General features: G+C 33.6%; 1 protein-coding gene and 1 long non-coding RNA gene across 4 annotated transcripts; one reads left to right on the top strand and one right to left on the bottom strand.

Moving 5' to 3' along the window:
• The first annotated feature begins 472 nt into the window (after positions 1-472).
• On the top strand, positions 473-8,719 carry LOC137254571 (putative nuclease HARBI1). 3 transcript variants are annotated; one of them, XM_067792342.1, is made up of 4 exons: positions 473-573; positions 7,201-7,393; positions 7,462-8,382; positions 8,449-8,719. In XM_067792342.1, exons 2-3 carry the CDS (start codon positions 7,351-7,353, stop codon positions 8,376-8,378), a joined length of 960 nt encoding a protein of 319 aa, XP_067648443.1. In that variant the 5' UTR covers positions 473-573; positions 7,201-7,350; the 3' UTR covers positions 8,379-8,382; positions 8,449-8,719. The 3 variants fall into 3 exon arrangements, with proteins under 3 accessions (XP_067648443.1, XP_067648441.1, XP_067648442.1); XM_067792340.1 differs by lacking the exon at positions 473-573 and adding an exon at positions 6,925-7,116 and having other exon boundaries at positions 7,174-7,393; XM_067792341.1 differs by lacking the exon at positions 473-573 and adding an exon at positions 6,925-7,116.
• Positions 8,303-27,779, bottom strand: LOC137254572 (uncharacterized). Its single transcript, XR_010954031.1, has 6 exons — positions 27,577-27,779; positions 27,268-27,500; positions 26,550-27,041; positions 26,274-26,391; positions 26,105-26,215; positions 8,303-8,628 (listed from the first exon to the last, which is right to left on the bottom strand). It is a non-coding gene; the product is annotated as an uncharacterized lncRNA (long non-coding RNA).
• Between the last annotated feature and the right edge of the window lie 33 nt (positions 27,780-27,812).

The raw sequence follows: 27,812 nt of genomic DNA on the forward strand, positions 1-27,812 counted from the left end.
GGGTGTGGTACTTCACAATTATACTTTACTAATAGCGTGTTTAAATCAAACTGGTTACTTATTCCTCAGCTTGTGCTGCTTTTATAATCTCCGTTACCTTGCTCGCCCATTTCTCCTAAGGTCTAGTCATTTCACGAACATGTGTTCTAGAACAGTTGCATCTCATGCTTGGTTATTTAGCTATATATATGTATATCTGTAGTTTATGCTTTTTTTCTAACCATATACGTATGTATGTGTGAGTAACAACTTCTGCTCTTAGCTGCCGGCTCTATATATGTATGTGAATGGAATATTCTTTGCTTTAATATGTACATGTACATAAGTGTGGCTGCTTGCTGTTTTTGTTATTGTGATTATTTACTAACATCATAGTGATGGCATATATGCTATAGTGGTCCGATCTGGTTAGTTCCGACAAATGATTAATTGGTCACCGAAATATATGTACCAGCTGACAAAATTTCATCTAGATGTCTCAAAAATTGAGGGACTAGTTTGCGTTCAAACAGACAGACGGATGGACAGATGGATATGGCTAAATGAACTCAGCTCGTCATCCTGATAATTTCGGTATTATTATTCGATATATTTATTATTCATGAAACTACAATCAATAACAGTCACTTGAACTCGGCAAAATATTTATTTAAGCACAGCTGAAAATTAGACAATGGTACAAATTTGCCTCTAACAAAAAAATTTTTCAACCCTGCGCCAAATTTTTAAGATCTGGTGATAAAATAACTTTTAAAGGTCTTTTTTTGTAAATATTTATGTCAGATTTGAATATAGCAGACAATTATTTTCATAACATATATGATGAATTTCATATCAAAGGCTGAAAAAAACGTACATTTTGAACCCGACCCCCTCAGAATTTGATGAAATTTTGTATGGGGTTTCATCTTACCCACTAAAACACAACTTTATTTTAAGAAATTGCATTTTCGAAAAATTGTGGGCGTGGCAAGGTATCGAAATATCCGAAAATATTAGAAAAATGACGATAATAGGTACTTTTAAAGTGTGATTACTACGGAATGGCTTCACCGATTTCAAAGATATTCATACCATTAGAAAGGTATTGAAATAATACACTGTAAAAATTTTTAGTACATTGAAAAAAAATTTTTTTTAAATAAAATTTAAAACTGAAAAAACACTTCAAAGATCAAGCGATTTTGAAAAATAAAATTTTATTTTAGAAAAGTCTATTTAATATATATAACATATCTGAAAACTAAAATGGGGTTTTTTTAATTTATTTAAGTAAATGCATCTCTTGGTTACTTTCTGATATTTTGATATCACGCGTAAATTAATCAACCAATTTGTAAAATTTTTATACCGTTAGAAAGGTATTAAAATCACCTTTGAAAACATATACTGTAAAGATTCTATATTACACTAAGAGAAAAAATTTTTTTTTATTTTTTTCTAAATTTTTTTTTTCAAACTGGGAAAACACTTCAAAGACCAAGCGATTAAAAAAAAAATTTTTTTAGAAAGGTAGATTTAATATATATAACATATCTGAAAACTAGAAGGGTGTTTTTTTTCTTTTTTTTTTTAATTTATTTAAGTAAATGCATCTCTTGGTTACTTTCTGATATTTTGATATCACGCGTAAACTAATCAACCGATTTCAAAAATGTTTATACCGTTAGAAAGGTATTAAAATCACCTTTGAAAAAATACACTGTAAAAAATTTTTATTCCAGTGTGGTGCACCCCAGCTAACATCAAAACAACGGCTCGAATACTTTACGTACAAGGAAATGGTCGGCGGCTCAATGTACTTGAGAACATGGAGATATACAAGTTAAAAACATTTGACGGCAGGATAATAAACGAACAAACCAACACTATCTCTGACGAAATATTTGAACCCTTAAAACTAGTTTACAAAAAACAGCACATGCCACAAGGTACAGCAACCAAACACGTAACAACGAACAAGCAAAAACGAAAAATTTACCAAACGGCAAAAATTACCGATTTCTACCTACCTCAACCTACCGCTTAGCTAACAAGCGGTATGTCTAGATACCTACAAAAGCAACCCTCGGAAAAGGTAACAATTCGAACGTATCAATACCGCGCACACACACACGGATATTAACGTTACCTACCACGGTCACATAGATTGACATTACCTGCCACAGCACCCATGGACTATAAAAAACAACACAACGGATAGACACAGACCAGAACGAAACTAGGCATTGATATGGAATCAACTAATAAATACAGATGTGTGCAGCTATCAAGAAAATGTTCCTCTCAACTTCGAAAAATTAGCTTAAACGAAGCAGCGCTGATATCTGAGCATTTTCCAGCAGTCTCCGACATTCATCGTTGCCGTATTTGCGAAAGTTGTCGCTTTAAACTTAAGGATGCTATCAAGATTGCTGATAATCAGCGTTCTACTGAAACGGAAAGTGAAGAGGCACAAGAAATCTTGACTAGCGGTGAATTGTCTCAAGAATATAAGGAAGTTCCAACATGCAGCAGCTATACTAAATCACTCGAACGCAAAGAACTCGTCGACAATATAAATAAGCATGTTGTTCCTCATCTTGGAAGCCATCCATCGCCAATGAAGCGAAAATATTTAGAAAGGGATTCATACTGCAAAAAAAAACAGCAAATTGCGCAAAGTATTTCGGATTCACTTGGAGGTAGTTCACTGTCAACTTTATCAGAAGATCAAAGCTTACTACGAACAAATTTTGGAGAACATGAAATATCAAATCGAAAACTGCTCAAATAATTTGGATAAGCAAAAAATATTAATAACAAAAAATAAAATAACCAAACAAGATAAGTCAAAAAATATTATCTCTATTACCAAACACCATGACATCTAAGGAAATTAAAGACATTTTTGGGCATGATTTATCTTACGAATTGATAAAAATTAGCAAAGATATACAAAACAAGTAAGGAAGGTTAAGTTCGGGTGTTACCGAACATTACATACTCAGTTGAGAGCTATGGTGACAACATAAGGGAAAATAACCATGTAGGAAAATGAACCGAGGGAAACCCTGGAATGTGTTTGTATGACATGCGTATCAAAAGAAAGGCATTAAAGAGTATTTTATAAGGGAGTGGGCCATAGTTCTACAGGTGGACGCCATTTAGGGATATAGCCATAAAGGTGGATCAGCGTTGACTCTAGAATGCGTTTGTACGATATGGGTATCAAATGAAAGGTGTTAATGAGTATTTTAAAAGGGAGTAATCCTTAGTTCCATAGGTGGACGCCGTTTCGAGATATCGCCATAAAGGTGGACCAGGGGTGACCCTAGAATTTGTTTGTACAATATGGGTATCAAAAGAAAGGTGTTAATGAGTATTTTAAAAGGGAGTAATCCTTAGTTCCATAGGTAGACGCCGTTTCGAGATATCGCCATAAAGGTGGACCAGGGGTGACCCTAGAATTTGTTCGTACAATATGGGCATCAAACGAAAGGTGTTAATGAGTATTTTAAAAGGGAGTGGGCCTTAGTTCTATAGGTGGACGCCGTTTCGAAATATCGCCACAAAGGTGGACCAGGGGTGACTCTAGAATGTGTTTGTACGATATGGGTATCAAATGAAAGGTATTAATGAGGGTTTTAAAAGGGAGAGGTGGTTGTTGTATAGATGGTCGCATTTTCGAGATATCGCCATAAAGGTGGACCAGGGGTGACCCTAGAATTTGTTTGTACAATATGGGTATCAAAAGAAAGGTGTTAATGAGTATTTTAAAAGGGAGTAATCCTTAGTTCCATAGGTGGACGCCGTTTCGAGATATCGCCATAAAGGTGGAGCAGGGGTGACCCTAGAATTTGTTTGTACAATATGGGTATCAAAAGAAAGGTGTTAATGAGTATTTTAAGAGGGAGTGGGCCTTAGTTCTATAGGTGTACGCCTTTTCGAGATATCGCCATAAAGATGGACCAGGTGTGACTCTAGAATGCGTTTGTACGATATGGGTATCAAATGAAAGGTGTTAATGAGTATTTTTAAAAGGGAGTGGGCCTTCGTTCTATAGGTGTTCGCCTTTTCGAGATATCGCCATAAAGGTGGACCAGGGGTGACTTTAGAATATGTTTGTACGATATGGGTATCAAATGAAAGGTGTTAATGAGTATTTTAAAAGGGCGTGGGGCTTAGTTCTATAGGTGGACGCATTTTCGAGATAACGCCATAAAGGTGGACCAGGGGTGACTCTAGAATGAGTTTGTACGATATGGGTATCAAATTAAAGGTATTAATGAGAGTTTTAAAAGGGAGTGGTGGTAGTTGTATATGTGAAGGCGTTTTCCAGATATCGACCAAAATATGGACCAGGGTGGCCCAGAACATTATCTGTTGGATACCGCTAATTTATTTATATATGTAAACCTGCCAAGATTTTAAGGGTTTTTTTATTTCGCCCTGCAGAACTTTTTCATTTTCTTCTACTTAATATGGTAGGTGTCACAACCATTTTATAAAGTTTTTTCTAAAGTTATATTTCGCGTCAATAAAACAATCCAATTACCTTATCATGTTTCATCCCTTTTTTCGTATTTGGCATAGAATTATGGCATTTTTTTCATTTTTCGTAATTTTCGATATCGAAAAAGTGGGCGTGGGTCTGATTTCGTTCATTTTTCATACCAAGATAAAGTGAGTTCAAGTAAGCACGTGAACTAAGTTCATTAAAGATATGTCGATTTTTGCTGAAGTTATCGTGTTAACGGCCATGCGGAAGGACAGACGAACGACTGTGTATAAAAACTGCGCGTGGCATTAACCGATTCCGCCCATTTTCACAGAAAACAGTTAACGTCATAAAATCTATGCCCCTACCAAATTTTAAAAGGATTGGTTAATTTTTGTTCGACTTATGGCGTTAAAAGTATCCTAGACAAATTAAATGAAAAAGGGCGGAGCCACGCCCATTTTGAAATTTTCTTTTATTTTTGTATTTTGTTGCACCACATCATTACTGGAGTTGAATGTTGACATAATTTACTTATATACTGTAAAGATATTAAATTTTTTGTTAAAATTTTACTTTAAAAAAAATTTTTTTAAAAGTGGGCGTGGTCCTTCTCCGATTTTGCTAATTTTTATTAAACGTACATATAGTAATAGGAGTAACGTTCCTGCCAAATTTCATCATGATATCTTCAACGACTGCCAAATTACAGCTTGCAAAATTTTAAATTACCTTCTTTTAAAAGTGGGCGGTGCCAAGGCCATTGTCCAAATTTTTACTAATTTTCTATTCTGCGTCATAAGTTCAACTCACCTACCAAGTTTCGTCGCTTTATCTGTCTTTTGTAATGAATTATCGCACTTTTTCGGTTTTTCGAAATTTTCGATATCGAAAAAGTGGGCGTGGTTATAGTCTTATATCGTTCATTTTAAATAGCAATCTGAGATGAGTGCTCAGGAACCTACATACCAAATTTCATCAAGATACCTCAAAATTTACTCAAGTTATCGTGTTAACGGACGGACGGACATGGCTCAATCAAATTTTTTTTCGATCCTGATTATTTTGATATATGCAAGTCTATATCTATTTCGATTCCTTTATATATGTACAACCAACCGTTATCCAATCAAACTTAATATACTCTGTGAGCTCTGCTCAGCTGAGTATAAAAATAAAACAAAGTTTTCGGACGTCAAACGCTCTAGCATGGACAGGCGTAGTTTACCTGAACAAACTAGTAAGTAAGCAAATATTCCGAAAGTCAGCAGTATGAGCTGCGCAAAGTTGCATATTAAATCTAAATAAATAAAAATAAAAAATTAACTTTATCAAGTGTATGTCTATTTATTGTGCGTGTCTGAAAAATTTGATAATACAATTCTTGTTCGAATCTATTAGAATACTTAGTTATAGTATCTGTATCTGTATAACTTTCAAAGTATAGCTAGGTACCATTTTTGTCACACAATAATAGCAAAATAAAAAAAAAGTTAACAAGAGACGGTTTTACTTATAAAATTTTTTAAAAGAAAAAAACACCATTCTAGTTTTTATATTAAATCGACCTTTCCAAAAAAATTTTTTTTTAAATCGCTTGGTCTTTGAAGTGTTTTCCCAGTTTGAAAAAAAATGTAGGAAAACATTAAAACTTTTTTTCAGTGTAATATAGAATCTTTACAGTATATGTTTTCAAAGGTGATTTTAATACCTTTCTAACGGTATAAAAAATTTTCAAATTGGTTGATTAATTTACGCGTGATATCCAAATATGAGAAAGTAACCAAGAGATGCATTTACTTAAAAAAATTAAAAAAAAAAAACCCGATTTTAGTTTTCAGATATGTTATATATATTAAATAGACCTTTCTAAAATAAAATTTTATTTTTCAAAATCGCTTGATCTTTGAAGTGTTTTTTCAGTTTTAAATTATATTAAAAAAAAAAAAAATTTTTTCAGTGTACTAAAAATTTTTACAGTGTATTTTTTTGAAAGCTTATTTCAATACCTTTCTAATGGTATGAATATCTTTGAAATCGGTAAAGTTATTCCGTAGTTATCACACTTTAAAAGTACCTATTATCGTAATTTTTCTAATATTTTCGGATATTTCGATACCTTGCCACGCCCACAATTTTTCGAAAATGCAATTTCTAAAAATGAGGTTGTGTTTGGGTGGGTAAGATGTAACCCCATGCAAAATTTCATCAAATTCTGAGGGGGTCGGGTTCAACGCATATTGGATTTGATATGAAATTCATCATATATACATGTATATGCACACACAAAAATTATCTAATGCAGTAGCCGCGTTCTATTCTAAGCGAGTGCGAAAAGAACGCCAAACTCGGTTAAAATTTCCCTGCATGTATTTAACAACACTGGTAACATTTCAGCTGTCAAAATCATCTGTTGTTTATTATTGACGTTTTCTTTGTTTAAGCACGAAAATTAAAACATTTTTGTAAATTATAATATTTGTTGTGTTTTGAGCACCTATCTTGGCGCCTTTTTTTATATTTTCGTTGCAAAACTCGTGAAATTTGCAATACAACGTTTTTGAAAACTTACTGGCAATAAATAAGCAAAATACTAATAAAAGAAAAGCAAAATGAGTGCTCCGGAAAACTATTTGGTAAATTACTAATTAATTAAAGAAATTAGAAAGAAATAAGGTGTAGTAATCTTTCAGATTGAATTTCTTCTCTTGGATGACCAGAGTGAATTGCGTGCCCGTAGGCAGGAAGAAGTTGTCGACGAAATCTTGGATGCTGTTTTCGCAGGTTCCAGCTCCTCTGAGGACTCTGACACCGAAAACGAAGATCATGTAAAGTGCGAAAATTTCGAAGCGACTTAGAAAGATTTTAAAATGCACATGAGACTGAAACGTGAAATTGTGGAATACCTTATTAGTAATATCCAATAAATTATTCATATAAGTTTGTAAATACTAAATCACTTGAATTATTTTTCCTTTTAGTGAGATATTCTAATTATGCCCCTGATCCATCTAGCGGTGGAAGGCCACCAGTTACGGCCAAAAAGTCTGTATATATGTATATTTGGTACGTGAGCAACACAGTGACCTTCAGACAACTAGGTAATTTGTTTGGGGTGGCTCATTCGGCAGCATGGTCAGTAGTGCAGCGAGTTGCTACTTTTTTGGTGTCCATAGCCGATGAACACATAAAGTGGCCACAAGGGGCTTATTTGCATGAAAATGCAGAACAATTTCGTGAAAAGAAACGTATTCCGGGTGTAATTGGGGCAATCGATTGCACACACATTGCCATTAAGGGACCAAAGAATTGTAAGGAAATGTACTTTAATAGGAAGAAGGCATACAGCATAGTGGTTCAAGCCGTAGTCGATTGTAACAAAAAATTTATTGATATTACCTGTGGTGAACCAGGATCGCTTCACGATTATAGGGTACTAAGACGATCCAAACTCTTTGAAGACGCAGAAAGTCATTATGAGGAAATGTTTCCCAACTCGCATTTCATCATAGGAGATTCCACGTATCCTTCGAACAAGTGGATAGTATCACCGTTCAAAGACTATGGAAATTTAAATGATGCGCAAAGAAAGTTCAACGAAATACTTTCATCTACACGAATGGTAGTTGAAAACGAATTTGGTTTGTTGAAAGGCAGATTTCGGAGGCTTTTAATGTTTACAGAGCAAACTGACCTTAAGATGATAACTAACATAGTAGTCAGCGTATGCGTTTTGCATAACATTTGCATTTCTTTTGACGACTTGTATGACATGAACGAACAAAGTACAGACACCCTATTCACTACTGAGGATGAAGGGGATGAATCCGGTATTGATGAAGCACTTGACAGGAGGCAAAACCTTTTCAACTATTTGATACAGAATCACATCATTTAATGTCGTAAGTGGTTAGCATGAAAAAAATAAATATATACATTTTACTATCATATATATTTTAAAATTTAAGATCAAATCAATGTCAACTATGGCTAAAGGCACCAAACGCTTTTGTCAAATACAAATTGGTTATTTATTGAAAAAACTTTGCAGCACAAGCGACGATACCGATGATGATGGTGACGCTGGTACTACCATTAAGAAAGCCCCTATACGTGGCATGTATGTTGACTCCAGTGATTGTATGGTACTATGATTTTATAAAATATTATTTTTTTTTTTTAATAATATAACAATTTGTCAATTCTTGTTAAACTAATGAGTTATAAATCAAAAATGATAAGCAGAAAATAAAATTAAATAACATTATATAAACTGTAATAAATGCAGTCCCATATAATTATTTAAATAAGAGATTAGAATTAGTTAGCAACTACGTAAGTATATGTGGATTAGAGGTTTACGCCGATCCTTTTATCGGCGGCGGCGTACTCCGGTATTTTTACTTTAAAAAGCTTGATCTTTCTATTTAAAAAAATATTTAGGAAAGGTTTTGTTTGTATTTATTTAAGGAAATCAACGGTTTGACCATTTCGGAAGAGATACATAAAATGGTCACACTTTTGTCTGTATATTTCGGCGTAGTTTGTGGCTCCTTGGCGGTCACACACAAAGGCGACTTACGGTTGCTATTAATGGTCTTTTAATACTCATGCCTCTAGTGGCACATGTAGCCTCCAGATTTTTCGGCTGTTTTTAGGAGCTACAATTCCCGATGTGCGAACAGTAGCAATCCCGACCACCAGTCGCTACCACACCTGACCCTCACACCATATGACAGCACGGAGGCTATAGGACTGCGACTTCGAACTCATACCTTCGTCGACGTCACTGTCCTAGAAGCTCTTGGTGTAGCTCCGAAGACTTTCCAACGGATGCTTCTGTCGAGCTATACTTCCGAGCTACACCAGAGAAGCACCTTGAAACGTTAGGGAGTGACTATTCGGCCAAGGATGCCGCCCTCGAAATCATAGGCAGTCTAAGTGGATGTCATTGCGACATGGGTATCGTATAATCCTCGGCGCATCTACATAATTAAAATTTTACAAGGACCCTGGATCAAATTTTTAAAATGTAGACCAAAGTTTGCAGACGTTTGTGTTCACAACATTGATTTCAATAGTCTTCGTTAAATCAAAACGATATTTTAGAATGAAAGTTGAAAGATGTGAACTGTTGTTTTCCGGCCTTATGTTATAAGAGCTCATTATGGATGACCGCGTAGCTTCAGTTTTCGTACTAGTTCGACTGTCCACCACGGCGGCGGCGTTTATCGGCGGCGCATATCTCTAATGTGGATACAATATTTGAACCGTTTATTGAAATTGGCACAAGTACATTTTCGAAATAATTGAACTTATTGTAATTTTGGTAAGCTACAGTTATTTCCAATCAAGCAAGCATTATTAAAACCGTATTCGAAAAAATTTAACTAAATCATTGGCAAAAATATGAAATTTCTTTTTTAGTTTTTTTGTTAATAATAATACTGACATATGAGTCCAGTTGATAATAAAATAATCGTAAAGTTGAACATGTTTATAATCCAGACTGAACTCTACATAGAGTAACCTACCTCTACCGGTTGTTTATAATCAATCTAAATAATTCGATACAGAGAAAAGTGTACTTGTGACACTCTGCAAAGAAACGGTTCATCTGTATAGTTATGCACTATTATTAAAAATACTAAATGCTAAATAGAATGTGTTTTTAAACAAAAAAAGCTAAAACTTTAAGGCAACTTTTCAATCGTTTTAATCACTTTCTTTCATAACAACATAACATAACAGCATAAACATTTCATACATTTAGTAATTTTTTAAATTAATTCGTTCTTCAATTTCATAAAATATAAGGCAATTTACGGATCCTATCTTTTTTAAATTTTTTCAAAACCACCAATTTCATAAAAAACAACCCTTTAAACATATCATACTTCTAGTAGAAATTAAAATTAATTTGTACTTCAATTTCCTAACATATAAAGCAATTTAAAATGAAAGGCAGTGTTTTATGCACACGTTTTTATACTCAGTTGAGCAGAGCTCACAGAGTATATTAAGTTTGATTGGATAACGGTTGGTTGTACATATATAAAGGAATCGAGATAGATATAGACTTCCATATATCAAAATAATCAGGATCCAGAAAAAATTTGATTGAGCCATGTCCGTCCGTCCGTCCGTCCGTCCGTCCGCCCGTTAACACGATAACTTGAGTAAATTTTGAGGTATCTTGATGAAATTTCGTATGTAGGTTCCTGAGCACTCATCTCAGATCGCTATTTAAAATGAACGATATCGGACTATAACCACGCCCACTTTTTCGATATCGAAAATATCGAAAAACCGAAAAAATGCGATAATTCATTGCCAAAGGCGGTTAAAGCGATGAAACCTGGTAGATGGGTTGACGTTATGACTCAGAATAGAAAATTAGTAAGATTTTGGACAATGGGCGTGGCACCGCCCACTTTTACAAGAAGGTAATTTAAAAGTTTTGCAAGCTGTAATTTGGCAGTCGTTGAAGATATCATGATGAAATTTGGCAGGAACGTTACTACTATTACTATATATGTGCTAAATAAAAATTAGCAAAATTGGATGAAGAACACGCCCACTTTTTAAAAAAATTTTTTTTTAAATTCAAATTTTAACAAAAAATTTAATATCTTTACTGTATATAAGTAAATTAAGTCAAAATTCAACTCCAGTAATGATATGATGCAACAAAATACAAAAATAAAAGAAAATTTCAAAATGGGCGTGGCTCCGCCCATTTTCATTTAGTGTGTCTAGAATACTTTTAATACCATAAGTCGAACAAAAATTTACCAATCCTTTTGAAATTTGGTAGGAGCATAGATTCTATGACGTTAACTGTTCTCTGTGAAAATGGGCGAACTCGGTGGAAGCCACGCTCAGTTTTTATACACAGTCCACCGTCTGTCCTTCCGCTCGGCCGTTAACACAATAACTTGAGCAAAAACCGATGTATCTTTACTAAACTTAGCCCACGTACTTATCTGAACTCACTTTATCTTGGTATAAAAATGGCCGAAATCCGACCATAACCACGCCCACTTTATCGATATCGAAAATTACGAAAAATTAAAAAAATGCCATAATTCTATACCAAATACGAAAAAAGGGATGAAACATGGTAACTGGATTGGTTTATTGACACAAAATATAACTTTGGAAAAAACTTTGTAAAATGGGTGTGACACCTACCATATTAAGTAGAAGAAAATGAAAAAGTTCTACAAGGCGAAATCAACAGCCCTTGGAATCTTGGCAGGAATACTGTTAGTGTTATTGAATATATAAATAAATTAGCAGTACCCGACAGATGATTTTCTGGATCACCTGATCCACATTTGGTCGATATCGCGAGAACGCCTTCACATATACATCTAAGGGCCACTCGCTTTTAAAACCCTCATTAATACCTTTAATTTGATATCCATATCGTACAAACACATTCTAGAGTCAACCATGGCCCACCCTAATGGCGATATCTCGAAAAGGCGTGCACCTATAGACCTAATGCCCACTCCCTCTTAAAATGCTCAGTAACACCTTTCGTTTGATACCCATATCGTAAAAACATTCTAGAGTCACCCCTGGCCCACCCTAATGGCGATATCTCGAAAAGGCGTCCACCTATAGACCTAATGTCCACTCCCTCTTAAAATGCTCAGTAACACCTTTCCTTTGATACCCATATCGTACAAACATTCTAGAGTCACCCCTGGCCCACCCTAATGGCGATATCTCGAAAAGGCGTCCACCTATAGACCTAATGCCCACTCCCTCTTAAAATGCTCAGTAACACCTTTCGTTTGATACCCATATCGTAAAAACATTCTAGAGTCACCCCTGGCCCACCCTAATGGCGATATCTCGAAAAGGCGTCCACCTATAGACCTAATGTCCACTCCCTCTTAAAATGCTCAGTAACACCTTTCCTTTGATACCCATATCGTACAAACATTCTAGAGTCACCCCTGGCCCACCCTAATGGCGATATCTCGAAAAGGCGTCCACCTATAGACCTAATGCCCACTCCCTCTTAAAATGCTCAGTAACACCTTTCGTTTGATACCCATATCGTACAAACATTCTAGAGTCACCCCTGGCCCACCCTAATGGCGATATCTCGAAAAGGCGTCCACCTAGGGAACTAAGGATCACTCCTTTTCAAAATACTCATTAACAGCTTTCATTTGATACCCATATCGTACGAACATATTCTAGAGTCACCCCTGGTCCACCTTTATGGGGATTTCTCTCACCTATAGAACTAAAGCCCATTCCCTTTTAAAATACTCATTATCACCTTTCATTTGATACCCATATCGTACAAACACATTCTAGAGTCAGCCCTGGTCCACCTTTATGGCGATATCCCTAAATGGCGTCCATCCATAGAACTATGGCCTACTCTCTCTTAAAATACTCTTTAATACCTTCCATTTGATACACATGTCATACAACCACATTCCAGGGTTACCCTAGGTTCATTTTCCTACATGGTGATTTTCCTTATTTTGTCTCCATAGCTCTCAACTGAGTATGTAATGTTCGGTTACACCCGAACTTAGCCTTCCTTACTTGTTAAGATTAATAAACATCAAACATTTTGATAATGAACTTACACCTGCGAATAGAAAAATAGCAGTCTCAATTCTTAATAAATTTCGTCAGTTAAATACTTTTTTTATTTCCGATACTACACGAAAAAACTTCCATGATTTTTTTTAACTGAAGCTATGAAAAACAGTATCGAAAGCGTTTTCGAAAAACGCAAAAATTTACCGAAATTTTGAACTTCTTATTTATGGTTCTATGCATTTTTGGAGTATACAATTTTGTAGCAAAATCAATTTTAGTATAACAAAGGACATGCATGCTATAGGTCTCTAAAAATTCTCGTTGATTTTTGAAGTTTTTTGAAGGGTGTTTGAGATTTTCTTCTATACAAATTGTGAAACAGTTTTTTTATGAAAGAAAATTTTAAAGACTTTTCGGTAAAAAAAATACTCAAAAATCAATGCGAAATAAAAATAAAACTTGTACTTTGTTACACTAAAATTGACTGGGCTACGAAACTGTATACTCAAAAAAGTTCTAAGAACCCCAAATAAAAAGTTCAAATTTAGGTAAAATTTTCCCAAATTTTTGAAAACGTTTTTGAGATGGGTTTCCAAAGTTCATAGAAGCTTTTTCTTGAAATATCGGAAATAAAAAAGAAGTATTTAAGTGACGAAATTTGTTGAAAGTTGAGACACTGCCATTTTTCTCTTCACAGGTTTATGTTTATCGCAAGTATTAAAAATTCGATTCAACTTTTTTGAAAGTAAAACTAAGCTTAAGAAAAAGGTATTCAGTCCAACAAATTTCATAAAGTCCAAAAAACTTAATCGATATTACTCTAATAATTAAACATAAGTTTGGTTCGCAAGTAAAATATACAGATATGTAAGTAGTGGAAGTAATGAAAATGTTTACATGACCACCTGATTTCGAATAAACTCATTAATACACAAATTTCCAAACCATCCCGAAATGTTTTCTGTATTAAAAATAAATGTAAGGCGCGATAACCTCCGAAGAGATCTAAGGCCGAGCTTCTCTTCCAATTTGTGTCGTGCTCCTCTTGATTTTTTCCTACAAATTGGCCGGACGGGACCTACATGTTTTATGCCGACTCCGAACGGCATCTGCAAGGCAGATGAGTTTTCACTGAGAGCTTTTCATGGCAGAAATACAATCGGAGCGCTTGCCAGACACTGCCGAGGGGCGACCCCGCTTAGAAAAATGTTCTTCTAATTGAAAAATCTTATTTCTAAAATTTTGATGTTGCTTTGCCCGGGAGTTGAACCCAGGGCATACGGTGTGATAGGCGGAGCACGCTACCATCACACCACGGTGGCCGCCGTGTTTTCTGTATTGGTTCTAACTAAAAACGTGTAAAAAACGTAAAAAAACAAGTAAGGACGGGACTGTCTTCGGCTGTGCCCAAGAGTTCATACCTTTCATGAATGGGGCTGAACAATAATCTTATCCCGTTCGTAATCTCCGAATAATCTGATGTATAAGATAAGAAATATATAGTGAACAGATCTACATACCTAAACGATTTTTAAGATAAATATAAAATAAACAAGTAAGAACGGGACTGTCTTCGGCTGTGCCGAAGACTTCATACCTTTCATGAATGGGGCTGAACAATAATCTTATCCCGTTCGTAATCTCCGAATAATCGGATGTATAAGATAAGAAATATATAGTGAACAGATCTACATACCTTAACGATTTTTAAGATAAATATAAAATAAAAAACGGGTAGGTACTTTGTGTGAGGATGCAAAGTTTCAGGTTTTTTGTGGTCTGCGTGTAAAAACTATGACTACGAATCACGTATTTCAAAAATATATGACGAAAACGTAACTATTTGATGAAATTTGATGAATTTTGAAGATTCTAGCCGTAAAAAAGGGGTCAAAATGACAGTTTATATGAAGTATATAATATATATACGACCGATCTCTATGATTTTTTCAGACAACAATATATGCTATATACGTAAGCATTTTGTGAAATTTGAAGCTTCTAACTGTTAAAACGGGGCAGAAATTGCGCAAAGTTTCTTATCTGAACAATCGGTTGTATGAGATATATACTATGTGTACCACCGATCTCAATGATTTTTTCAGACATCAATATATGCTATACACGTAAACAGTTGGTGAAATTTGAAGCTTCTAGCTGTTAAAATGGGGCCGAAATCGTAAAAAAAATATATATATACTATATATATATACTATATATACCATCATATATATATTATATATATCACCGATCTCTATGATTTTTTGACACAACAATACATACTATATACGTAAGCAATCGGTGAAATTTGAAGCTTATAACTGTTAAAATGGGGAAGAAATTGCGCAAAGTTTCTTATCTGAACAATCGGTTGTATGGGATATATACTATATATACCACCGGTATCTATGATTTTCTCAGACAACAATATATGCTATACACGTAAGCATTTGGTGAAATTTGAACATATCTAAACGATTTTTAAGATAAATATAAAACAAGTAAGAACGGGACTGTCTTCGGCTGTGCCGAAGACTTCATACCTTTCATGAATGGGGCTGAACAATAATCTTATCCCGTTCGTAATCTCCGAATAATCGGATGTATAAGATAAGAAATATATAGTGAACAGATCTACATACCTTAACGATTTTTAAGATAAATATAAAATAAAAAACGGGTAGGTACTTTGTGTGAGGATGCAAAGTTTCAGGTTTTTTGTGGTCTGCGTGTAAAAACTATGACTACGAATCACGTATTTCAAAAATATATGACGAAAACGTAACTATTTGATGAAATTTGATTAATTTTGAAGATTCTAGCCGTAAAAAAGGGGTCAAAATGACAGTTTATATGAAGTATATAATATATATACGACCGATCTCTATGATTTTTTCAGACAACAATATATGCTATATACGTAAGCATTTTGTGAAATTTGAAGCTTCTAACTGTTAAAACGGGGCAGAAATTGCGCAAAGTTTCTTATCTGAACAATCGGTTGTATGAGATATATACTATGTGTACCACCGATCTCAATGATTTTTTCAGACATCAATATATGCTATACACGTAAACAGTTGGTGAAATTTGAAGCTTCTAGCTGTTAAAATGGGGCCGAAATCGTAAAAAAAATATATATATACTATATATATATACTATATATACCATCATATATATATTATATATATCACCGATCTCTATGATTTTTTGACACAACAATACATACTATATACGTAAGCAATCGGTGAAATTTGAAGCTTATAACTGTTAAAATGGGGAAGAAATTGCGCAAAGTTTCTTATCTGAACAATCGGTTGTATGGGATATATACTATATATACCACCGGTATCTATGATTTTCTCAGACAACAATATATGCTATACACGTAAGCATTTGGTGAAATTTGAACATATCTAAACGATTTTTAAGATAAATATAAAATAAAAAATAGGTAGGTAATCTGTGTGAGGATGCAAAGCTTCACGTTTTTTGTGGTCTGCATGTAAAAACTATGGCTACGAATCACGTATTTCAAAAATATATGACGTAAACGTAACTATTTGATGAAATTTGATGAATCTTGAAGCTTCTAGCCGTAAAAAAGGGGTCAATATGACAGTTTATATGAAGTATATAATATATATACCACCGATCTCTATGATTTTTTCAGACAACAATATATGCTATATACGAAAGCATTTTGTGAAATTTGAAGCTTCTAACTGTTAAAACGGGGCAGAAATTGCGCAAAGTTTCTTATCTGAACAATCGGTTGTATGAGATATATACTATATATATCACCGATCTCAATGATTTTTTCAGACATCAATATATGCTATACACGTAAGCAGTTGGTGAAATTTGAAGCTTCTAGCTGTTAAAATGGGGTAGAAATTGCGAAAAGTTTCTTATCTGAACAATCGGTTGTATGAGATATATACTATATATACAACCGATCTCTATGATTTTTTCGGACAACAATATATGCTATATACGTAAGCAATCGGTGAAATTTGAAGCTTATAGCTGTTAAAATGGGGTAGAAATTGCGAAAAGTTTCTTATCTGAACAATCGGTTGTATGAGATATATACTATATATACAACCGATCTCTATGATTTTTTCAGACAACAATATATGCTATATAAGTAAATATTCGGTGAAATTTGAAGCTTCTATCTGTTAAAATGGGGCTAAAATTTGCGAAAATATATATACTATATATATATATACTATATATATATACTATATATACCACCATATATATACTATATATACCACCGATCTTTATGATTTTTTCAGACAACAATATATGCTATATACGTAAGCATTCGCTGAAATTTGAAGCCTCTAGCTCTTAAAATAGGGCAGTAATTACGAAAAGTTCCTTATCTGAACAATCGGTTGTGGGGGATATATACTATATATACGACCGATCTCATACATTTTTTCAGGCAACAATATGTTCAATATACGAAAGTATATGGTGAAGTTTGAAGCTTCAATCTGTTAAATTGGGTAAGATATTACAAAAATCCTCTTTTTCTGAAAAATCGGTTGTATGGAGGATATATGCTATAGTGGTCCGATCCGGTCGGTTCCGACAAATGTCTAATCGGACACCCAAATACAACTGCTCACCAACTTTTATCAAGATATCTCAAAAATTGAGGGACTAGTTTGCATACAAACAGACAGACGGACAGACGGACAGACGGACAGACGGACAGACGGACATGGCTAAAACAACTCAGCTCTTCAACCTGATTATTTCGGTATACTTAATGGTGGGTCTATCTATTTTCCTTTAAGGACTTACAATTTTCGGTTTCGTGACGAAATTAATATACCATTTCATTTTCATGAAAGGTATAAAAATAGGTAGGTTCTTTGTGTGAGGATGCAAAGCTTCACGTTTTTTGTGGTTTGCATGTAAAAACTATGACTACGAATCACGTATTTCAAAAATATATGACGTAAACGTAACTATTTGATGAAATTTGATGAATTTTGAAGCTTCTAGCAGTAAAAAAGGGGCAAAAATGACAGTTTATATGAAGTATATAATATATATACCACCGATCTCTATGATTTTTTCAGACAATAATATATGCTATATAAGTAAGCATTTTGTGAAATTTGAAGCTTCTAGCTGTTAAAACGGGGCAGAAATTGCGCAAAGTTTCTTATCTGAACAATCGGTTGTAGGAGATATATACTATGTATACCACCGATCTCAATGATTTTTTCAGACATAAATATATGCTATACACGTAAGCATTTGGTGAAATTTGAAGCTTATAGCTGTTAAAATGGGGCGGAAATCGCAAAAAAAATATATTTATACTATATATACTATCATATATATATTATATATATCACCGATCTCTATGATTTTTTTACACAACAATGCATACTATATATGTAAGCAATCGGTGAAATTTGAAGATTATAGATGTTAAAATGGGGTAGAAATAGCGAAAAGTTTCTTATCTGAACAATCGGTTGTATGAGATATATACTATATATGCAACAGATCTCTATGATTTTTTCAGACAACAATATATGCTATATACGTAAGCAATCAGTGAAATTTGAAGCTTATAGCTGTTAAAATGGGGTATAAAGTGCGAAAAGTTTCTTATCTGAACAATCGGTTGTATGAGATATATACTATATATACCACCGCTCTCTATGATTTTTTCAAACAACAATATATGCTATATACGTAAGCATATGGTGAAATTTGAAGCTTCTAGCTGTTAAAATGGGGAAGAAATTGCGCAAAGTTTCTTATCTGAACAATCGGTTGTATGAGATATATACTATATATACCACCGGTGTCTGTGATTTTCTCAGACAACAATATATGCTATACACGTAAGCATTTGGTGAAATTTGAACATATCTAAACGATTTTTAAGATAAATATAAAATAAAAGATAGGTAGGTAATCTGTGTGGGGATGCAAAGCTTCACGTTTTTTGTGGTCTGCATGTAAAAACTATGACTACGAATCACGTCTTTCAAAAATATATGACGTAAACGTAACTATTTGATGAAATTTGATGAATTTTGAAGCTTCTAGCCGTAAAAAAGGGGCAAAAATGACAGTTTATATGAAGTATATAATATATATACCACCGATCTCTATGATTTTTTCAGACATAAATATATGCTATACACGTAAGCATTTTGTGAAATTTGAAGCTTCTAGCTGTTAAAACGGGGCAGAAATTGCGCAAAGTTTCTTATCTGAACAATCGGTTGTATGAGATATATACTATGTATACCACCGATCTCAATGATTTTTTCAGACATCAATATATGCTCTACACGTAAGCATTTGGTGAAATTTGAAGCTTATAGCTGTTAAAATGAGGCAAAAATCGCAAAAAAAAATATATATACTATATATATATATACTATATATACCATCATATATATATTATATATATCACCGATCTCTATGATTTTTTGACACAACAATACATACTATATACGTAAGCAATCGGTGAAATTTGAAGCTTATAGCTGTTAAAATGGGGTAGAAATTGCGAAAAGTTTCTTATCTGAACAATCGGTTGTATGAGATATATACTATATATACAACCGATCTCTATGATTTTTTCAGGCAACAATGTATGCTATATACGTAAGCAATCGGTGAAATTTGAAGCTTATAGCTGTTAAAATGGGGTAGAAATTGCGAAAAGTTTCTTATCTGAACAATCGGTTGTATGAGATATATACTACATATACAACCGATCTCTATGATTTTTTTAGACAACAATATATGCTATATACGTAAGCAATCGGTGAAATTTGAAGCTTATAGCTGTTAAAATGGGGTAGAAATTGCGAAAAGTTTCTTATCTGAACAATCGGTTGTATGAGATATATACTATATATACAACCGATCTCTATGATTTTTTCAGACAACAATATATGCTATATACGTAAGTATTCTGTGAAATTTGAAGCTTCTAGCTTTTAAAATGGGGCTAAAATTTGCAAAAATATATATATATATATATATACTATATATATATACTATATATACCACCATATATAAACTATATATACCACCGATCTTTATGATTTTTTCAGACAACAATATATGCTATATACGTAAGCATTCGTTGAAATTTGAAGCCTCTAGCTCTTAAAATAGGGCAGTAATTACGAAAAGTTCCTTATCTGAACAATCGGTTGTATGGGATATATACTATATATACGACCGATCTCATCAATTTTTTCAGGCAACAATACGTGCAATATACGAAAGTATATGGTGAAGTTTGAAGCTTCAATCTGTTAAATTGGGTAAGATATTACAAAAATCCTCTATTTCTGAAAAATCGGTTGTATGGAGGATATATGCTATAGTGGTCCGATCCGGTCGGTTCCGACAAATGTCTAATCGGACACCCAAATACACCCGCTCACCAAATTTTATCAAGATATCTCAAAAATTGAGGGACTAGTTTGCATACAAACAGACAGACGGACAGACGGACAGACGGACAGACGGACATGGCTAAATCAACTTAGCTCTTCAACCTGATTATTTCGGTATACTTAATGGTGGGTCTATCTATTTTCCTTTAAGGACTTACAATTTTCGGTTTCGTGACGAAATTAATATACCATTTCATTTTCATGAAAGGTATAATAAAAAATAGGTAGGTAATCTGTGTGAGGATGCAAAGCTTCACGTTTTTTGTGGTCTGCATGTAAAAACTATGGCTACGAATCACGTATTTCAAAAATATATGACGTAAACGTAACTATTTGATGAAATTTGATGAATCTTGAAGCTTCTAGCCGTAAAAAAGGGGTCAATATGACAGTTTATATGAAGTATATAATATATATACCACCGATCTCTATGATTTTTTCAGACAACAATATATGCTATATACGAAAGCATTTTGTGAAATTTGAAGCTTCTAACTGTTAAAACGGGGCAGAAATTGCGCAAAGTTTCTTATCTGAACAATCGGTTGTATGAGATATATACTATATATATCACCGATCTCAATGATTTTTTCAGACATCAATATATGCTATACACGTAAGCAGTTGGTGAAATTTGAAGCTTCTAGCTGTTAAAATGGGGTAGAAATTGCGAAAAGTTTCTTATCTGAACAATCGGTTGTATGAGATATATACTATATATACAACCGATCTCTATGATTTTTTCGGACAACAATATATGCTATATACGTAAGCAATCGGTGAAATTTGAAGCTTATAGCTGTTAAAATGGGGTAGAAATTGCGAAAAGTTTCTTATCTGAACAATCGGTTGTATGAGATATATACTATATATACAACCGATCTCTATGATTTTTTCAGACAACAATATATGCTATATAAGTAAATATTCGGTGAAATTTGAAGCTTCTATCTGTTAAAATGGGGCTAAAATTTGCGAAAATATATATACTATATATATATATACTATATATATATACTATATATACCACCATATATATACTATATATACCACCGATCTTTATGATTTTTTCAGACAACAATATATGCTATATACGTAAGAATTCGCTGAAATTTGAAGCCTCTAGCTCTTAAAATAGGGCAGTAATTACGAAAAGTTCCTTATCTGAACAATCGGTTGTGGGGGATATATACTATATATACGACCGATCTCATACATTTTTTCAGGCAACAATATGTTCAATATACGAAAGTATATGGTGAAGTTTGAAGCTTCAATCTGTTAAATTGGGTAAGATATTACAAAAATCCTCTTTTTCTGAAAAATCGGTTGTATGGAGGATATATGCTATAGTGGTCCGATCCGGTCGGTTCCGACAAATGTCTAATCGGACACCCAAATACACCTGCTCACCAACTTTTATCAAGATATCTCAAAAATTGAGGGACTAGTTTGCATACAAACAGACAGACGGACAGACGGACAGACGGACAGACGGACATGGCTAAAACAACTCAGCTCTTCAACCTGATTATTTCGGTATACTTAATGGTGGGTCTATCTATTTTCCTTTAAGGACTTACAATTTTCGGTTTCGTGACGAAATTAATATACCATTTCATTTTCATGAAAGGTATAAAAATAGGTAGGTTCTTTGTGTGAGGATGCAAAGCTTCACGTTTTTTGTGGTTTGCATGTAAAAACTATGACTACGAATCACGTATTTCAAAAATATATGACGTAAACGTAACTATTTGATGAAATTTGATGAATTTTGAAGCTTCTAGCAGTAAAAAAGGGGCAAAAATGACAGTTTATATGAAGTATATAATATATATACCACCGATCTCTATGATTTTTTCAGACAATAATATATGCTATATAAGTAAGCATTTTGTGAAATTTGAAGCTTCTAGCTGTTAAAACGGGGCAGAAATTGCGCAAAGTTTCTTATCTGAACAATCGGTTGTAGGAGATATATACTATGTATACCACCGATCTCAATGATTTTTTCAGACATAAATATATGCTATACACGTAAGCATTTGGTGAAATTTGAAGCTTATAGCTGTTAAAATGGGGCGGAAATCGCAAAAAAAATATATTTATACTATATATACTATCATATATATATTATATATATCACCGATCTCTATGATTTTTTTACACAACAATGCATACTATATATGTAAGCAATCGGTGAAATTTGAAGATTATAGATGTTAAAATGGGGTAGAAATAGCGAAAAGTTTCTTATCTGAACAATCGGTTGTATGAGATATATACTATATATGCAACAGATCTCTATGATTTTTTCAGACAACAATATATGCTATATACGTAAGCAATCAGTGAAATTTGAAGCTTATAGCTGTTAAAATGGGGTATAAAGTGCGAAAAGTTTCTTATCTGAACAATCGGTTGTATGAGATATATACTATATATACCACCGCTCTCTATGATTTTTTCAAACAACAATATATGCTATATACGTAAGCATATGGTGAAATTTGAAGCTTCTAGCTGTTAAAATGGGGAAGAAATTGCGCAAAGTTTCTTATCTGAACAATCGGTTGTATGAGATATATACTATATATACCACCGGTGTCTGTGATTTTCTCAGACAACAATATATGCTATACACGTAAGCATTTGGTGAAATTTGAACATATCTAAACGATTTTTAAGATAAATATAAAATAAAAGATAGGTAGGTAATCTGTGTGGGGATGCAAAGCTTCACGTTTTTTGTGGTCTGCATGTAAAAACTATGACTACGAATCACGTCTTTCAAAAATATATGACGTAAACGTAACTATTTGATGAAATTTGATGAATTTTGAAGCTTCTAGCCGTAAAAAAGGGGCAAAAATGACAGTTTATATGAAGTATATAATATATATACCACCGATCTCTATGATTTTTTCAGACATAAATATATGCTATACACGTAAGCATTTTGTGAAATTTGAAGCTTCTAGCTGTTAAAACGGGGCAGAAATTGCGCAAAGTTTCTTATCTGAACAATCGGTTGTATGAGATATATACTATGTATACCACCGATCTCAATGATTTTTTCAGACATCAATATATGCTCTACACGTAAGCATTTGGTGAAATTTGAAGCTTATAGCTGTTAAAATGAGGCAAAAATCGCAAAAAAAAATATATATACTATATATATATATACTATATATACCATCATATATATATTATATATATCACCGATCTCTATGATTTTTTGACACAACAATACATACTATATACGTAAGCAATCGGTGAAATTTGAAGCTTATAGCTGTTAAAATGGGGTAGAAATTGCGAAAAGTTTCTTATCTGAACAATCGGTTGTATGAGATATATACTATATATACAACCGATCTCTATGATTTTTTCAGGCAACAATGTATGCTATATACGTAAGCAATCGGTGAAATTTGAAGCTTATAGCTGTTAAAATGGGGTAGAAATTGCGAAAAGTTTCTTATCTGAACAATCGGTTGTATGAGATATATACTACATATACAACCGATCTCTATGATTTTTTTAGACAACAATATATGCTATATACGTAAGCAATCGGTGAAATTTGAAGCTTATAGCTGTTAAAATGGGGTAGAAATTGCGAAAAGTTTCTTATCTGAACAATCGGTTGTATGAGATATATACTATATATACAACCGATCTCTATGATTTTTTCAGACAACAATATATGCTATATACGTAAGTATTCTGTGAAATTTGAAGCTTCTAGCTTTTAAAATGGGGCTAAAATTTGCAAAAATATATATATATATATATATACTATATATATATACTATATATACCACCATATATAAACTATATATACCACCGATCTTTATGATTTTTTCAGACAACAATATATGCTATATACGTAAGCATTCGTTGAAATTTGAAGCCTCTAGCTCTTAAAATAGGGCAGTAATTACGAAAAGTTCCTTATCTGAACAATCGGTTGTATGGGATATATACTATATATACGACCGATCTCATCAATTTTTTCAGGCAACAATACGTGCAATATACGAAAGTATATGGTGAAGTTTGAAGCTTCAATCTGTTAAATTGGGTAAGATATTACAAAAATCCTCTATTTCTGAAAAATCGGTTGTATGGAGGATATATGCTATAGTGGTCCGATCCGGTCGGTTCCGACAAATGTCTAATCGGACACCCAAATACACCCGCTCACCAAATTTTATCAAGATATCTCAAAAATTGAGGGACTAGTTTGCATACAAACAGACAGACGGACAGACGGACAGACGGACAGACGGACAGACGGACATGGCTAAATCAACTCAGCTCTTCAACCTGATTATTTCGGTATACTTAATGGTGGGTCTATCTATTTTCCTTTAAGGACTTACAATTTTCGGTTTCGTGACGAAATTAATATACCATTTCATTTTCATGAAAGGTATAAAAATAGGTAGGTACTTTGTGTGAGAATGCAAAGCTTCACGTTTTTTGTGGTCTGCATGTAAAAACTATGACTACGAATCACGTATTTCAAAAATATATGACGTAAACGTAACTATTTGATGAAATTTGATGAATTTTGAAGCTTCTAGCCATAAAAAAGGGGTAGAAATTGCGAAAAGTTTCATATCTGAACAATCGGTTGTATGAGATATATATTATATATACAACCGATCTCTATGATTTTTTCAGACAACAATATATGCTATATACGTAAGCATTCTTTGAAATTTGAAGCCTCTAGCTCTTAAAATAGGGCAGTAATTACGAAAGGTTTCTTATCTGAACAATCGGTTGTGGGGGATATATACTATATATACGACCGATCTCAACAATTTTTTCAGGCTACAATATGTGCAATATACGAAATTATATGATGAAGTTTGAAGCTTCAATCTGTTAAATTGAGTAAGATATGACAAAAATCCTCTTTTTCTGAAAAATCGGTTGTATGGACGATATATACTATAGTGGTCCGATCCGGCCGGTTCCGACAAATGTCTAATCGGACACCCAAATACACCCGCTCACCAAATTTTATCAAGATATCTCAAAAATTTAGAGACTTGTTTGCATACAAACAGACAGACAGACGGACATGGCTAAATCAACTCAGCTCTTCATTCTGAATATTTCGGTATACTTAATGGTGGGTATATCTATTTTCCTTTAAGGACTTACAATTTTGGGTTTCGTGACGAAATTAATATACCATTTCATTTTCATGAAAGGTATAAACACGTTTTATTTCATTAATTGTTTGAACTACTACTACTTATAAATTTTATTCAATAAAACTATATCTGAGAATTTGTTTTAAAAATGCTCAGAATTTGTATCAAAAACCTTATCTGAGCGCGAATGAAATACATTTTCATATGAAACAAATTCTGAGATATGGCGTTTTTGAATAAAATTTATAAGTAGTAGTAGTTCAAACAATTTATGAAACAAGACGTTTTATAAAATTTTCTGAAACCATGTTTACACGACAATAGCGACCGACGTATTCTAATCGACATACTTTTTTTATTATGATAGCTACAAGTGCCCAGCAATTCCAAGCCTTCAGTCAACTCACATGCATATAAGACGGCTCTGTATTGTTGTTCATCGAAAACATTCCCCCAACTGATGTTGTCGCGTATTGTGCCGCGCTGTAGCCAAGGCGTTTGTGGCACATAACCGAAACCTGAATCGAGAAACATGAAATAAACTGCGGATACCAAATCGAAGTTAGTATTGAATACCTGAAGACAGCTCGTGCACGCATACTGTACCCGATGTACAATTCACACTTGCCACTATAGCTTCGATTAATATACTTTTGCCATCGCCAACAGGACCTTCAAGACATACCAAATCGCCCTAAAAAAATTTAAATATATATCACTGGTACACAAAATCTTTATTAAAAAAGTTTGATTCAGAGAGTCAAAAATGTTCTGTGGTACCACAAATGAGTTTTAGCCCAAATGCAACCGAATATATATGCAGCAACTCTAATCTAAGCTTATATTCCATACCTTTTTCACATTCAAGTTGACACTCTATAAACGAAAAATTGGCTGCTGATTTTAATCATTATAATTTTTTACGCCATTTTCATGTTCAAAATACGCTGATTGCATCTCCATTACAATAGGTTTTTCATTCAACTTAGTTGAGTTACCATGACTCAGAAAGGACATCAATACAGGTAAGGTAGCCCAAAAGTAAACACAAAGCGCATCCAAATATTTATGTTTCTTTAAAAAACCCACTTCCTCTTGCGACAGGCACATATTTTATCAATGAATACATATTCCCACGCTTGTACCTTGATTTGCTTTGCATCACTTATAGTTTCACTTGTGGCATGAGACAACGTGGATAACGTCCAATCCAACGATTTATGGGTATAAGAATAATGCCAAATGTAAGACCAGCTAAAAATGCTGCGTCCAATTGTGTGTAGAGTAAGTAAAGTGTAGTGAAAGGATGTACCTTCCAGAATTCATTCCAGAATGAATAGAAATCTGTGGACATAAGATTCAGTATTTCAGGACGTGGATTTTTGAAACGGCGTGCTTCCAACGATTTGCGATAGATTGCACTAACAATGCATTTGCGGATTTTGATGCCAATCATTGAAATGCGCCAATTAAAATGCGTGCCACATATGGAAAATTAGGCGATTTGTTTCAGTATTTTATTCCGCAACTATCATGAATCGCCTTGCCCACGGTATAAAGATATACTTACTCTGTCAGTAGAATATCGCAGTGCGGCAAATGCTGCATTTCTTGCTGTTATCAGTGTTAAAGCATAAAATATATCGAAAATCACCGTAACTTAACTCCAAGGCCACCAATCATAATTAACGCTGGTACGCAACCAAACCACATCTAAAACAAAAACAGCGAACCATGTTACGTTCATGCATAACGAGCCACGATGGGTGAGGGTACCAAAGTGGCGTGTAGACAATAAATAACCTGCAAAAAGTAAAAACAAATGATTTATTATATAAACAGCACAAAATTAAAATTCAATAATTTAATTTATACTCACCTACGTACTCCACACTACACATTCAACTACAACAACTGAAAACATCGACGGAATATAATTTAACACCTGTACGATGAAATTAAAATATCTTCCAAATAGGTAGCTGTTCAAAAAAATGTATTTCCACCAAAGAAAAGCTTGGCTTGCGGGTATTTTAATGTACAATTAAATGTTTGCACAATTTCTGGTGTCTTTTGTTTTGTTTTGTTATGCGCTTTTTGAGTGAAGTTGGCTGC

Source organism: Eurosta solidaginis, chromosome 5, assembly GCF_040869045.1.
Source record: "Eurosta solidaginis isolate ZX-2024a chromosome 5, ASM4086904v1, whole genome shotgun sequence".
In the NCBI taxonomy this organism is placed as follows: Eukaryota; Metazoa; Arthropoda; class Insecta; order Diptera; family Tephritidae; genus Eurosta; species Eurosta solidaginis.